General features: G+C 32.1%; 1 protein-coding gene across 1 annotated transcript; it reads right to left on the bottom strand.

The window, feature by feature from the left end:
* Positions 1-9,215: 9,215 nt before the first annotated feature.
* On the bottom strand, positions 9,216-10,043 carry LOC131868836 (G-type lectin S-receptor-like serine/threonine-protein kinase SD2-2). The gene is made up of 2 exons (XM_059215675.1): positions 9,399-10,043; positions 9,216-9,317 (listed from the first exon to the last, which is right to left on the bottom strand). The coding sequence occupies exons 1-2, from the start codon at positions 10,041-10,043 to the stop codon at positions 9,216-9,218; spliced, it is 747 nt and encodes a 248-aa protein (XP_059071658.1).
* Between the last annotated feature and the right edge of the window lie 6,533 nt (positions 10,044-16,576).

A 16,576-nucleotide genomic window follows, 5' to 3' on the forward strand; every position in this document is an offset into this window, starting at 1 on the left:
TTCTCCTTGGGGTTTGTGGAGGATGTGTCTTCTAGAGTTTCCTTCTCTCATTGGTGTTTTCCTCTCAACCTGCTTGAGGGAATTGATCCTTGTTGGCCCCTTATTAGGTTGGTGCAGGAATAGCAGTTTTCTTGCTCCACTATTGTCCCCCTTTGGATCAATAAGGGTTTTTGTCTTTTTGGTTTTGTCTCTGGCCTTTGCCATTTTCTCTTGGTGTACTTGGCTCTTGGAGCCCCACCCTCTGTTGGGTACTTCCCTTTGGGTCTATGCCTACCCTCTTCTAGTGATCTATGGTGTTGTTGGGGTTCTTTGTAGGGAGTTCTTTCTATAATTGGGGTTGTGTCCCCTCTCTTTTGTTCCCCTCCAGTTTCGTTTGGATTTCATTTGTGTTGAGTTATATAGAGGGTGTCTCTAGTCGTAGTGTGCAAGGATCCTTTGCCCCTTGGTCACTTGGTGCTCCTATTGGTAGCGATTGTTGTTTATGTTGGGCTGGTGGCTAGTGATTATATTTCAGGTTGTCATTAGCCCTTATTCCTATGGTTTTTCTATTAAAGGAATCCCTCCTCTCTACTTGGGTGCTAGTGCTGGTTTCTTTGCTTGTTGTAGGGGTGTGTGTGTGGGGGGGGGATCTGTTTGTGGTAGAGATTTTATGTTCTTTTTTTTTTAGCACTGGATGCCTAGAGCAAGTCCCTTTGTGACCCTCCCTTTGATCTATAGTCCCATCTTCTTCACTCCTTTGGAATGTGGGTGGAGGATTGTGTTTCATTTCTCTTCTACTATTGTGGGGGTTTTAGTGCTCCTTTGGGCTGCTTTGACTACCAAGCCTTACTCGGTTGCTGATCGTTGTTTCATCCTTTGGTTTACCCTTATTTTTCTACAAAGTTTTGTTGATGGGATCAGTATCCCATCATGCAATGCCTTGCTTTTGTACAACACACCGCATGCCACTGGTATGGAATAAACCTCCCAATACATGGACCAACCTACAAGCAACTATCATTTGATATTTTAGCTCTCATATCATTTGAGAACCAAGAATAATAGTCAATATGCAAACTACAAACCATTCCAATAATCGAAAGATTGAAGGATCAATTTGGATTACTTTAGAAATAAGTACATAGTGCACTACAACCTAGAATAGTTGTTGTTTATAGAATTAAATATGCATTTACATGCAAGATTTCACACCTAAGAAATAAATATGTGAACAAGATAACAACAAAATAGAAAACGTATCTAGAAGAATATTCTTAACACAATATTCTACACTTACATAGATGTTTGAATTCTTGATATAAAAGAGTTGATCAAAATCCAATCTCTACATTAACTATCTCTCTTTCCTTTTATATCTCTTATTTTTATCTCCTTTTCCTCTCTCTATTTACTTTTCTCTACATATTTCTTCATGTCCTCTTGTCTTGTACTTTCCCCTTTCTATATTTCTCCCTATATCTCTTTTATCACTCTCTCCCTTTGTATACCACATAGATTTTAATAAATACAAATTGAGGAAAAATAAAATCTTTTTTTTTTTGTTGCAAAGAGGTACTTTCTCTTCAAAAGAACAACCTACATTTACTTTCATGGCCAATGCTTATCTAAGAGTTTCTTTAATATAAGTAATTTCTAATACGTGAAAATCATGTATATCTTGGTAGATGATAATTCTTGCAATAAATATTTGTCAAAACATCAATGAACCATATTTTAGCACCATAAAAATTATGAAATAGACAAATGTCCATTTCTACCATCTCAAAATCAAATTAGTATCAAATTCCAATTAAAAATGTTTTTTATAATTTTTATAGTTTAAAAATTAACCAAGCTTATATTATTATGATTTAACCAATCTTTTATAGCTTTAATAGTTAAAATAAATTATGCAAGTTGATTATAATATAACTAGATGATAGACTTTTATATGTTAAAACTTCCACCGTCTCTTGTAATCTCCGATGCAAGAGAACGCATGAATATCCAAGACTACAACGTTCGAAAATCAATTTTATAATGTTTTGAATTTATTCGTAGGCATCGTTGGTTCATGTAGTGCAACAGAAACAATGCAATGTGGCATTCTATAAAATAGTTTAGGTGCCAAGTTTCTACTATTTTAGTTGGTTATCACTTTAAATATATTTTGTGTTTCTTAGTAGAAGCCCTAAATTGGATGTACCAAAATTGAAACCCTATTTCGTTTGGTTCTGTTTTGCAAAATGCATCGAAAAGAAGAGGCGCCGCAGGGAACGGGTCTGTGCTAAGCCTGACACCAATTGCAAGTGTGCATGGTGTATATATGATAATTGACAGTGCGTCTTATGGTGTTGCAGAAATGGTGAAATCTATAAAATTTTGGCTTAAACGGGATATCGGACTTCGACATTCAGAAAGGTGATATGACCGTGTAAAAGTAAACCCTAGTTTTTAGGGTTCACCGTGCTATTGAAATCATTTCTTTTTTACTTCTAAATGTAAAGATTTTTCAAGGAAATTATTCCAATTTAACAATAAGATATTTTATTGAAGTTATTTGTCATTTTACACGTGAGAAAAATATGTGTAAGTTCAAATTCATATTTAAATGAGGTATTTTGACTATCAGAAGCCAAATGGTGCTATAAATAGGCGCTCCCATACATGCGTTAAATAGGCATTGCAATGTTGATTCAGTCTAATCAATATCTAATTTATTTGTTCAAGGATTAAGATATAAATTATGATACTAAAAGTAAGGATACAAATATTCATATTAATATCAGTTATTATTATTCACCATTCATAATTGAACCCTTAGTTATAAATTTTGATAAAGCAAGTTTTTCAATGATCTTTGGAAGACAAAGGATAAACTTAAAGTAGTCAGTCATAAATTTCGATAAAGAAAGTTTTCCATTGATCTTTTGAAAACAAAATATGAACTTAAAGTGGTTAAGATATGCTAGGTACCTCTATGTATTTATTTTTGTAATGAATTCAATTAAAAAAATATTTGATGATATACAGTTATGATTTTTTGGTTATTATCAAAATTTATATAATTTATAAAACAAAATAGGTTTTGATATTAATTCATGATAAACATAATTTATAAGTAATTAGATTCTTCTTATATTAATATTATGAATAAATTTTATTTATATTCTATTAGAATTAGAAAGAAAACAAATAGAATATTATTATTATATAAATTGTGTACAAGAGTTATTAAGCTTAATTTATAATATTTTTATTTATATCTAATATTTACTATCAAATATTTTAAGTATGTAAGTGATATAAAGTTTAATAGAAATATTTAGACGTTCTCAAAAAAATCTCGATGTGGTAAATTCTTTGTGACACGGATTGAGACCCATGAAGAAACTAAGATTTTTATGTTGAAAATTATGTTATATTATAGCATGACTCTATTCAATTATGTTTCTAAGTAGTGTAAAAAGGTTTTTTCAATTCTTTTTCGAAATTAAGTACCTAATATGTCTAGCTTTGAGTTGGATAATTACTTATGTATAAATATTACATTTTATCAATTTATGACCCTCCCTATGTAACCTAGGAAGAAAGTGGTGAAAATTTTATGGAAAAGTCAAAAGTCATTTTCCCTTATGAAGAGGAAGTGTTGAGAATCACAAAAGTTAAGCTTGATCAACAATGAATTTGAATTTGAAGCAAGAGTTTGAAAACTAATTTGAAATTAGGAGAAAATAATGGCTATGTCATATCTACTTATTTTTCGAATAATATGATCGTGTGCTAGAAAAAATACTATTATATGGAAAAAATTTGAAATTAAATATTTTAATTTTATTTTATAATAAAATATTAATAAATAATTAATATTTAGACTGTCCTATCTTGTTATAATTTTTCATACTTGAGAAATTTTTTATTTTGACTTAGTAGACAATATTGTTTTAGCCATTCCTTTTTAATATATCATCAATGTTGGGCTAGTTTTTGGATATGTTGTTCTTGACTACAGGCTATAAAAATTATTATTTATTATCCTTTAATGTTATTTTTAATGTTTTTTCATTATTTAATTAATGAGCTATTTAAATATAATTTTAAAAAAATATTATGCAAACCTTCCTATCTCTTGTATTGATTCTTTGTTCTAAATTTTGTGAAAATATTTTTAATTTTATTAATTTTTTTTAAATATCATAAGATAAAAACTATATATTTAAAATGTAAGTAATATGATTTTGCAAGAATCAAGGATAAAAATAATTTGACATAAAATTAATTTTAAATAATATAAATCAACAATAATAATGATTAACAATTACAATCCCTTAGCACTTCTCTTTGTTTTTAGTGCATCTTAGATTTATTAACACTATAATAAATGATACTTATCTAATTATGTTTTAATTTAAATTTTATATGATTTTGAGACAATTTAACGACGTGAGATTTCTGAATTTTGGTGGGTGATGCCCACCATATATAGCCTATTGGCTAATAATTCTGCAATCCCCTAAATTATATAGGAAGAAATTATAAAAATCTACTCCCCTCATGCACCATTACTGGCTTTCCTTTATTTTTGGCCAATATATGAGACACAACTAATCTCCACACAAAACCACATTCCATACCAAAATCAAAATATGCAAATCATGATAGATTTTTCACATGATTTTCATCATTCGAATCCTCATAATCAGCCTCCACAATGCTATTAAAACCTAAAAAATATGATGAAAAACCATCATGTTATGCAAATTTCTATTTTTGCAGGTGTGTGTTTTTATGTTGAGAATAGGCATAGGTCAGTAAATAAAGAATCTTAATGACTCAAAAAAAAATGTAACTAAAAACATAAAAGAAGACTCCTTTAACTATGAATATCAAAGAATGTCCCTTTTTAATTTAATACTAGTGCAAAGCAATCATAAATAAAATAATCTCTTTAAGGTTATACTTCAATAAGGTATTTAAAAATTAAGAGAGATAAGCTTGGTTTGTAACAACAGAAGTTAATGTTCTAAAGAAAATATTCCTTCACTAAAATGAAATATATTGTCATGGCTAAAGATTATATCAACTACTAGTCAAAAGAATATTCTCGACATATTTCACTCAACAGTAAGCTATCAACAACTTCTATTCATGTAAATAATATTTTTTTGGCAAATTGATCAAGGAAAGTGGTGTTACTTATACATTTAGTCAACATTTTTTATTGGAAAAGTTGTAGACATATCTAGCGCTGCCTAGTTTCAACGCTACGTAACTACACACAAATTCAATGATCTATAAGCCAATACATTGTGGCAATAATCAGGAAAATGTGTGGATTATTTTAATAGTAATGTAAAAATAGTATAATTCTACACCAAGCTATAGAAATTATAGCTTAGTGTATCCAAGCCGCAACCATGAGCCCCCTTCCATTATCACCTATGTCATTTGGGTTTTTGCATTATCGATAATTTGTGTAGATCATTTTCTCCTAGATCCTATTTTCTATTTGATGAGACATTTAGACTTTATTACTAAATTAAATTAACTCTCTAACTAATGACATTAGAAATTCAACATGATGACCTAATGCTAAGCCTATCTTGAGAAAACTTAATCACTCTCTATCAATAGATGGTCACCCACCAAGGAATAATTGTCCAAATAGCTATCCTTGAAAGACCTTTGTACGATACTAATTGCATAATAATATAATCTATGTTACAAAATATGCATGTGAATATTTGTTCACCCACTAGAATTATGCCAAATGGTTCCATTCTCTACTTCATGTAAGTATCAAATCAAACCTTAGAGTTAAAAGATCTTTCAAAAACCAAATAAAAGAAAATGGTGCGTATTCTATTTTCATTATGAAATTTATGGCATTACATTTATAATATTATAAATTGGGAGAAATAAAAATATTTAGTTAATTTTGATAATTGATAGATAAACACTTTTTTTAATTATAATTTATAATATTTTCTTTCAGATGCATTGGAAGTAGAATAAATATAATAGTATATAGAGATAATAAATAAAGATAAATAATAATATTATATAATATTATAATAATACAATAGAGTTAGAGACTGTAGTATTGTAGATTAAAGATAGTGGTGACATGAAAGACAAACATGTGATTAAAAGAAAGTAATCCTCCCTCACGGATATCAATAGTTTCTAATCCATGAAAATCATGCATATCTTGCATAAATATAATTATTTTTTATTGTTCGAAGCTCTTCAATGGTTAAATAGTCATGCCAATACTACCACATTCCACCAATACGCTATAAAGAACACAATTTATCACTAAAAAAATGAGAAGATCATGTCATGAAGCACACCACACAAAGTAGAGTACATTTACTATGAAACTCATTAAAAAAAACATCTAAAAAGATAAATCTTAAATAAATTATATCTTGTGAAATTTTATTTGTAGATGAATTCCTTCATTGAATGGTGAAACATGATTCAAATTGTGTTTATATGTTTGACCAAAGTAATTCATTTTATCTACCTACAATGAAGGTTGTACAACACATACTTTACCTTGTACTCTACACTAATGAAGTACAATATTGAATACAAATACAAGTTTATTCTTATATTTTTAGCAATACATTCTTCAAGTTCTAAGTATAGTCAATTGCAAATAAGAGTTACCTCATCCATCAACATCATTTCCTATTAGGGAATTTAGTTGATCATAACATCAGTAATTTGAAATGTTTTGTTTATCACAAATAGGGTTGTGAAATGGTTTTAATCAACAATGAAAGGCATATTGAAAAGAATTAATATTATCATGTTTCAACCTTGAATTCAACATGATATTTTATAGGCAAGATGGATCGATCATGTAATTAATTTTATTCTTTAGTATTATTAGTGAGGAATGTTTGTTAATAAATAAAGTTATATGATGATTTCAATTTATTTATTATATCTAGTGTATTTATGATCTATAATTAATAGATATTTTTAATGATGCAAGACACTTAAATTTATCTCAATCATCTATGTCTACAAAGTGTGTTTATCCTGTCATTATTCTATATGTGTTTGTGTGATTACCTTGAGAGAAAAACACATACCTTCTAAACACAATGATAGTCATATTCCATCAGACACTGTCGCTATTTCATGTGGTCCAACACATTGCAAGAATCCATCAAAGTTTTGCACTTGAGATATGAGTAAAATAAGCTTAGTGTGAAAATTTGTGCACTTGACATTAATGTATTTGTATTTCTATTGTTTAATGATTTTTGATCAATTTTAGCAATATTATATTTAAATTTCATTATATATTTGTGCAATTCCATTTATCTTTTTGTGGGAGTCAGGAATGCTAGGAATGGTGTCATTTTCAAATCAAACCCCATTGTCCCATGATGCTTACTATCATTTCTTTAATGGGGCATCCAAGAGGAATCAAAATTTTGTTGGGGGAGTTATATTTCTTAATCGAAGTCCTTGTGTCAAATTTGCAACTCGCTTGAGTTCTTCCACCAATAAATATGTTGAAACTAAATCTTTGAGATTGAGGATGCCTCTTGCACTATGATGTGTAAAAGACTGCCAAAAAAACATGTGTGAGGTTTTTTATTCATTGAAAAGGCAAATCAACTGTGTAGAGGTCAAACATCTTCATCTAGAAGAATGTGAAAGGCAATGACTTCTTTATTGCAGGGGAAAATCCTCATATAGGATACAAAATTTCTTTTGCATGTTATTTTCATTCATTGTGGAGGGCGATACATAAGATTGTGAGCATAAAGAGAAGTATATCATCAATTTGCTAAATCCCATGCAAGTGATTTAACCTACGATTTGCACTTATTTTGTCTTTGCTAGTACATCTCAGCAAGGCAATTTGCCTATAAGCAGACTCGATTCTTATTATACGCGACTCTCTGAAGGTGACTTCCATGGTGCAAGATGTGAACAAAAAATATTTGAATAAGTAGTCTTTAACTAGGTCCAGGCCACCCAAGCAATCTTGATTTAAGAATTAAGATTAAATTGAGTGAAGATAAAGTAGTATGGTTGACTGATAAATGGATTCTAGCGTCAACGAATGTGCTAAATCAAAAAATATCATAGGTTAAAGAACCTTCTACAAAATGACATAAGTTGAAAAGGTTCCCTTAAACAATAATCTTGTTCACAAGAATCTCAAGAAAGGAGATTGTTTCATATAGACATTTACGAATAACAAAAATATAACGTGTATGATCATTAATAGTCTCTGTCTTCTAGAAGGGAGTATGTAATAGAAACCATATTATTAGTGATGGTCAAAGTTGTGGCAAAATTAAAAGAGTGGAATGTTAAACGTGACTTGTTTATGCATGTTTTTCATGCATGTGTGATTTAAAAATTTCTTGTAATTCATTTTTTGAATAACAATAGAAACTTTCAATCAAAACAAGGGATATTGCAATAATATTGAAAGTGTAAAATGTTAATAGAAATATGGAAGAAAATGAGCATAGATCATACAATTCATTCATTCCACATCTATCTTGGAAGTAAGTCACGTATCCACTTAAAATAAAGAAAATCTATTAATAAAATTAAAATATGATTTTTTTATAAATTTAATTTATATACAAATAAAATAACTTATAATATATAAAAAATAATATTCATCCGATTTAATTTTGACTTTCTTAAATGATAAAATGTTGAAGACAAAACTCTAAATAGATGCTAAGTTCACTTATGATAAACCTTATCTAGTACATACAAAATGGACTATAATCTAAAAAACCTTTAAAGTGGTAACATTTTTAAACAGCTGAAATAACTACATGATTATTTTACATGAAATAAGAACCTCCAAAATTCTCAATCCTCCTATCAAATCAACCACTAATGAAAGAGTTTAAAAAAATATATAGATTAAAAAATCACTTTAAACATTTAACCTTATCATTAGGACATCCAAAACTTACAATAAAGAGCAATACCTACATCCATTGATGAGAGGAACAAAATTAGTTATCTATCCCTAAGTTACCATCACTTCTTCCACATGAAATACAAATTTAACCCAAAGGTCCAAACAGTGAGCTGAACGCATACTTAATATGCCCTAATGTTCACTAGCTTTTTTATATTGAAATAGGTATACTAGGTATAGCTATCTTAACTAAAATTTGAGCTTAAATAACCTTCCTCTACATTTTACAATGCACTAACCAACCGCTTACAATATTCTAATTGGTAACATGGCTATAGGTGATGCTGCTTGTGTCACTTCGGTCCACTGGCCTGTCCATAACCTGTGGAGTTTGAGGCTCCACCTTCCCTTCCAGCATCTGCACCACTTGCATCATGCTAGGCCTCACTTCCTAATCCTCTTGAATGCATAACAAGGCTACAACACATAAACTTCTCACCTCTTCCATGTTTGCCTCCTCTGCAACACCCTCCTCCACAATGTTCATTGTGTTCCCCTGCTGAATTTGAGTTGCAGGCCATGGGGGAAAGTAAACCAAACTTGAATCTTGCACTTTTAAGTCTAGATTTCTTCGCCCCGAAATGATTTCCAAGAGTGTCATACCAAAACTGTAGACGTCAACCTTGGGAGTGATGGGAAGACAGGAGATCCACTCTGGAGCCAAGTATCCTCTCGTTCCCCTTGTAGTGGTCGGCACATGACTAAAATCTCTACCCACAAGCTTTGCTAGCCCAAAATCGACCAAATTAGGTGACAAATCACCATCCGGCAGAATGTTTTCCAGCTTAACATCGCAGTGAATGATGTGATCTCGACATTCTTCATGGAGATAAAGTAACCCTCTTGCAGTGCCTAGTGCGATCTCAAATTGGGTCTTCCAGTCGACTACCTCCCGTTTACTTTTGGAACTACCGGTGAACAGTATAGAATTTAGAGAACCCTTGGGCATGTAATCATAAACCAGTAACTGTCTTGATCCTTTTGCACAAAACCGTCGTAGCCTGACGAAATTGACATGTTGTATGTTGCCAAGAGAACTAATTTCTGCTCGGAATTGCTTTTCATCTTGTCGTGAACACTTCATTTTCTTTACAGCAACCACTGTACCATCTGGTAGAGATCCTTTGATCACCGAGCCAAATCCTTATCTCCCCACATAATACATTTGGACTAGATTTCCGATTGAGGTTTCCGACATAGAAGGTATATTATGGCCAAATTTGATTTTTTTTGAAAAAATGCCCTCATTCGTCATAATTCTGACGAAAATTACCCATTTGGTTTCAACGAAGAAGGCATTAGCAATGAGAATTTTCTTTTTTTCAAAAAAGTGCTTGAGTTCGTCGTAATTCCGACGACAGTGGCCATTACAAAATAAAAAAAGAGGTGGGGATTTCATTTGTTAATTGCAATCCCGCGTAGGCGTCCATGGTGACTTCAACCCCCAAGAACATTAAACCCACGTCGAAGGCAATCCCACACAGGAGGTAGATTCAAATTGCCCTAGTTTTTAATTTCATGTTGCAAAAAATATACATGTGGTGGTTAATTGTCCTAGTTTAACCTTGTAAAACCATAGAACTGTGATTGAGGAGTGAGCATTCAATTTTGTATCAGCAATCCCTTCCTCCCATATACGCACATGTTGATTGTTCACATGAGATCACATCTCTTTGCGGCATCGTATCAAACAATTCACGAGCCTTGTCCATGTTTCCACATTTTGCATTCATGTCAAGCAAGGCATTTGCAAGTACAACACCTAACAAAATTCCTCTATCCGTTATGCTTTGATGGATGTCCATACCCTGTTCCAAAGCTCCCATTTTTGCACAAGTAGGGAGGATGTTGGCAAAGGTTGTAGAATTTGGCTTTATGCCTTCCAATTTCATTTGCTTGAAAGTGTCTAAAGCCTTTTCGACAAATCCATTTTGTGCATATCCAGCAATCGTTGCAGTCCACGAGACAACATTTCTTTATGGCATTCTATCAAATAGTTCACGTGCCTTGTCTATGCTTCCACATTTTGCATACATGTCTACCAAGGCAGTTACAACTACAACATCTAACAAAATTTCTCTATCCTTTATGCTTCGATGAATGTCCATACCCTATTCCAAATCTCCCATTTTGGCACAAGCAGGGAGGATAGTAGCAATGGTAGTGGAATTTGGCTTTACACCTGCCGATTGCATTTTCTTGAAAGTTTCTAAAGCCTTCTCAACAAATCCATTTTGTGCAGTTGCAACTACATCTGACAAAATTCCTCTATCTTTTATGCTTTGATGGATGTCCATACCCTATTCCAAAGCTCCCATTTTGGCACAAGCTAGGAGTAGGCTGGCAAACGTAACTAAAGAAATGCAATGATCAGCTCCAAAGACATCAAACCACTACTAACAAAACCGAGAGTCTAAAATATGATAGGGAATAGTGTGAGCTGTCCTGAAATAAAATATTTTATTTTCAATTTCAACTAAAACATAATTACTCAGCCATTTAATGTTATTAATAAGTGTTTAATTTATGAAAGAGATAAATGGTTGGCCACAAGTACATGAGTTACTAAATGCACACAAATAAGTGAATTTGATATTCAAAACTATCTACAATGAATTCAATTCTTGTCCATTAGTCATTTATGTTTGCAATAAGCATCTTTCTTTGTTTTTCTTAATCTTTATTCATAGTTATGTGCATATTTCACATTCTATAATTAGGATATCAATTGCTATGGCTGAACACTAGCATGATGTTTGTGTTGTGGTATAGATGCATGGAAACATAATTATGGGATTGTTATATTATAGAGATCATAAATCTAGATATCGCATATTAGTTATAGCTCTTCTTGGCTTGAGTCTAAAGTTGACATACAGTCATAAAGCCATTATTAGCAGATCTATCCATTTCTAGTAAAGACAATTGAGAAAGTCATTTTGATATTGAGAGTTTCTTATCTATTTACCTATTGATCATTATTAAGCCATAATATTTAGGTCTATTTATCTCTCTTGCAAAACCTCTGTAAGTGTCCTAGATTGTCCCTACTACTCACTATTCAATTCAAAAAAATGGAGTTCTAAAGATTTGTTGCACAAGATGGTGTTGAACGTATCAACAAGGCTAGCATGGAAGGCATGTTCAAGCTTCCACTTGTACAACTTACAACAAATGATTTGTTGATAGAAGAAATTCTTGAAATAGGGATACAATCGAAAGACAAGTAAGTACATACAAACCTCCTCAGTTGAAAGTAAATCTACGTATAAAAAGAGTACATTGAATCCCAATCCATAAACATAATAGAGATACCGATGGAGACTTAATTGGATGTAGCATGTCGCACCAAAGTTGTTAGAGTATGCTAAGCTAGTACATAATGTTTCGTAAAGCCACATTAGTATTTTACCCAGATCATTATCTACCAAAACTAACTATAGTAATCCTTTTGAGGATTAATTTCATGGTGCTAGATCTTCATTTAGTTCCACTTCTTGTTGGAGATAAGAATAGTTATTTCTTGAGGTAGATGAATATCCCATCAACAAAGGACAAGACCCTTTCTAGAATATAAAAAATTCTACTCCAACAAAATATCATGGGGGTTTCACTAGAGATATTGAATAAGAGACAAAATTCTACTGGTGCATTAAAAGCATTGGCATGTTCTTCATTTATTGATGTAAACTCTCTGTGACGCCACCACAACCAACAAAGGTGTAAAATGTTGTTTGCAATGCATGGATTTTTAGGATTGTCCTTTGAGAAAATAGAATTAAAGTATGGAAGTAGGATCTGCCAGCTCCTGAGGGAAAGACCATGTCAGACAATAATTTCTATTTTCTTGCCTGTGAAGAAATACCATGTTAGACAATATCAACGAACAACAAAATAAGGAGACAATTGCTAGATTGTGGTCTAACTTGAAAAGAAAAGGTGATGGAAAATGTTATTGTCCGCGCAAAATTTGTAAGGGGTTAAAGACTAGAAGACTTCTAATCAAAACAATGAAGAAACATTGTAGGCTGCATGGTCACATTGAAGGTGGACATGATTATCATCCATTGGTAAGTTTTTCATTATATCATTTTGACAATTTATATACATAATAAATCACGTGATGATGAGATCATGATCACGGTTTATTTATGTATATCAATTTTATATAGGTCGAGCACCCCGGAGCACATGGTATGGATCAACACAACCCTAAGAATATGGTTTTCGAAGTGGACGAACATGGAGGTGTGAATATCGAAGCTGAAGATAATGATCCCATGGAAGATGACAATCATGAGCCAAAAAACACAATTGAAGATGATGGTACAAATACATTGATCCATGACTCATTTAGTACTCGTGGAGCTTATCATGATGATGAAGATGACCTTGATGTTGTTCATGATGTCACTCTACTTGAGAAGGCATCTGAGTCCCTTTATGAAGGCTCACAGGCAACTCTTCTCTCCGATGTATTGTTGTTGGTGAACTTGAAGGTTATGAATGGTTTATCCAACATAACAATGTCACGTATGTTAAGGCATGTCATATATGTCATAGTAAACTGTGAATCATGTTGTACCATTAATATTCTTTATTATAACAAATTATATTTTGTTGTTGTAGATTGATAGGTGAGTTTTTGTTACCACCATCAAATATTCTACCTCGCTCATACCGAGAATTATCTGTCGTTATGAAAGATATTGGAATGGAGTATCAAGCAATAGATGCGTGTCCCAATGATCATATTATATATCACAAACAACATGAATTTTGAACTGAATGCCATGAATGTCATATCAGTAGATATCTAACAGATCAAATAACAAAAAGGGTTCCTTGCAAGGTTCTTCGCTATATTCCCATTATTCCACATATGCAATGATTATTCAAGTGCACTAGCTTGGCACAATTTATGGATTACCATGCATGCAATAGAAGTTGAGATGACATTATTCAAATGCCTATGGATGGTTCAGCATTTATGGACATAGAGGAAAAGTGGCCACACTTTAAAGAAGAACCTCATAATCTCAGGCTTTCATTGGCAACGGACGGTGTCAATCCATTTGGAGAGATGAGATCTGTTTACTCAGTGTGGCCTGTTTTTGTTATCAACAATAACATTCCTCCATGGATGTCAATAAAGAGGGAGCACATAATGTTGGCAATGATTGTTCCAGGTATTTTATCATTTAAATATAGTCATCTAAATTTAATTATAAATATTGCAGTAAAATGGTCATAATAATTATGTAATGTTTTTGTTCATTCGATTAGATAAGTACCAAGTTAAAGATATGAATGTATATATCGAGCCTCTTATTGATGAGTTGTTGGAGTTATGGAATGGTGTCACTATGTATGACGTCTCTAGACCAATAGGAAAAAGACAATTTCAATTCCATGCGATGCTCCTATGGACAATACACGATGCCCCGGGGCTAACACATTTTTGTGGTATGTTATAGTGTTTAAGTTGTGCATGAACATTATAATTCAAAAAATTATCATATTTAATCCAATTATACATTATCTTGTAGGTCTTCAAACAAAGGGAAAATTTGCATGCCCTGTTTGTGGTCCAAAGATGAAATCTCATCATTCAAAAAGTTTAGGAAAGCAGGTGTTTGATGAGTATAAGCACTTTCTCCACAAAAATCATAAGTATCGAAATACTGAAAAACATCTTTTCAATGGGAAAGAAGAGAATACATCAAAGCCACAAAGAATGACACCTCACCTGTGGATGTTGGAATATAATAGAATTCATCGTCAAGGTAATGCCATTCCATCTATTGGTTTGTCATAAAACATCTTTTCTATTTTGTTTTATTTACTAATGATGTGATTGATGATCATGAAGGTTGTGAAGGCATAAATGACCACCTTCCTAAGGGAATAAAAAGTTATCCCCGACAATTTAGTAGGTTGCCCTACTACGAGCAGTTACAAATTGTTCATTTGTTTGACAGTATGCATATTGGAAAGAATATAACAGAGACATTATGGAAAATATTGGATGGAAGGCGTGACAAAGAAAAAATTGTCAAAATATGTAGTGACATTCAGGATTCCAATCATGCAATGATAAGTGGCATTCAATCAAATAGTCATGGAGACCAGATTAATATAAGTGAGCTTCCTTGGTTATTAATGGACCAGCAAAGCAATGCTATAAAAGAAGTCATACAAAAAATTCGATTTCCCACAGGATTTGCTGCGAACATAAACAATCTCATATCAAAGAAAAGTGAATTTGGGCTAGGGATGAAAACACATGATTGGCATACCTTCATTAAGGTAATTCATGTTCTTGTGCTTTTAGTATGTATTTAAGTACTGAGCGTATGTGTACTTTTCATTATGTTACAAAAAAATGAAAAGATAATTTTATAATTGTTGTAGTACGTTCTACCTCTATCTCTCCCAGACGACTTTGACAATAATGTCAATCAAGTCATATATGATCTTGGAAAATACATCAGGTAAGTAGTGATATTTGTTTAGTTCGTTGTATAGATATTATATTTGTGATTTGTTTTACTTCTTATGTAATATATTTTTTTTCATCTTGAATACCTTGTAGATGGTTGTCATGTAAAGAAATCCATAAAGATACATAGCATCGTTTCCTGGATCTTCTCGTATTGCTAGTACGGGAACATTGTAGGCCACATTCGTGGTGAGCAATGAAGAAATGCTTCCCTTAAAGATACAAAAGGTTCCAGGTACTTTAAAATTATTATTATATATACTCTAATTGTAATTTACTTTATGATCACTCTTTTTGGACTAATATTGATCCCATGAATTTTTTGCAGGAAATGATATTTTCTATAAACATCTTAGTGGCATTGCATTGCAGATATTTGGGCCCACCATACGTAAAAGGTGGTACATCATATGTGAACTAACCCTTATCCACTTTTGATTTCATATCATTGCTAGAATACTTTTCCTTTGATCCATTTCTTGAAGTGTAATAAATGTAGCTTCAGTTCATTTCTGAATCTAACAGGTTTGCTTTTGCTTTAAAAGGTGGAATGACCAAGAAAAAAGGTTAAAAGATGAATTGACAAACCAAATGGTTGAGTGGTTTGGAAATGACACCTTTCACAAAACCAAGCTCCTTGAAAAAGCTGGCACATATCTAAAGTATGTGAGGGACCAATACAGGACCCATTTGGAAAGGAACTTAAAGTACAAGCGTCCCCCCATGATTCCAGAGAGGGAGTGGAAGGATCTGATTTTGGATGCCAAGGACAGAATTGACAGGAAAAAAGAAAATACACCAGTAGATGCCAAAAGAAGGTACGGGATACTATCAAGAATGTAATTATGTACTAATTAATTACTCTTTATATTTATATAATCTAACATATTTCAAACTTTTTATAGACTGAGTGACACGTCAAAGGCAACCAAGGCAAGAAAATCACGGGAAACACAAACTCGGCTCTAGTGGTTACATGAAACTTGTTGCATGAATTGTAAGTATCTCATGTAAACTCCCATATTGTCTCAAAATATTAATAAATTGCAAACGTTTTTTTTTAATCAAACAATGAAAGCAAAATTCACGGTACCAAGCAAAAATGCAGGGCTCTG

The sequence above is a fragment of the Cryptomeria japonica genome, unplaced genomic scaffold (assembly GCF_030272615.1).
Source record: "Cryptomeria japonica unplaced genomic scaffold, Sugi_1.0 HiC_scaffold_221, whole genome shotgun sequence".
NCBI classification, from domain to species: domain Eukaryota; kingdom Viridiplantae; phylum Streptophyta; class Pinopsida; order Cupressales; family Cupressaceae; genus Cryptomeria; species Cryptomeria japonica.

Excerpts from the sequence above, each read along its gene's own strand:
- LOC131868836 (XM_059215675.1), bottom strand. The coding sequence starts at position 10,043 with ATGAAGTGTTCACGACAAGATGAAAAGCAATTCCGAGCAGAAATTAGT. Across the intron at positions 9,318-9,398 it reads AGGAGGCAAACATGGAAGAG|ATGCTGGAAGGGAAGGTGGA; the intron begins GTGAGAAGTTTA and ends CAAGTGGTGCAG.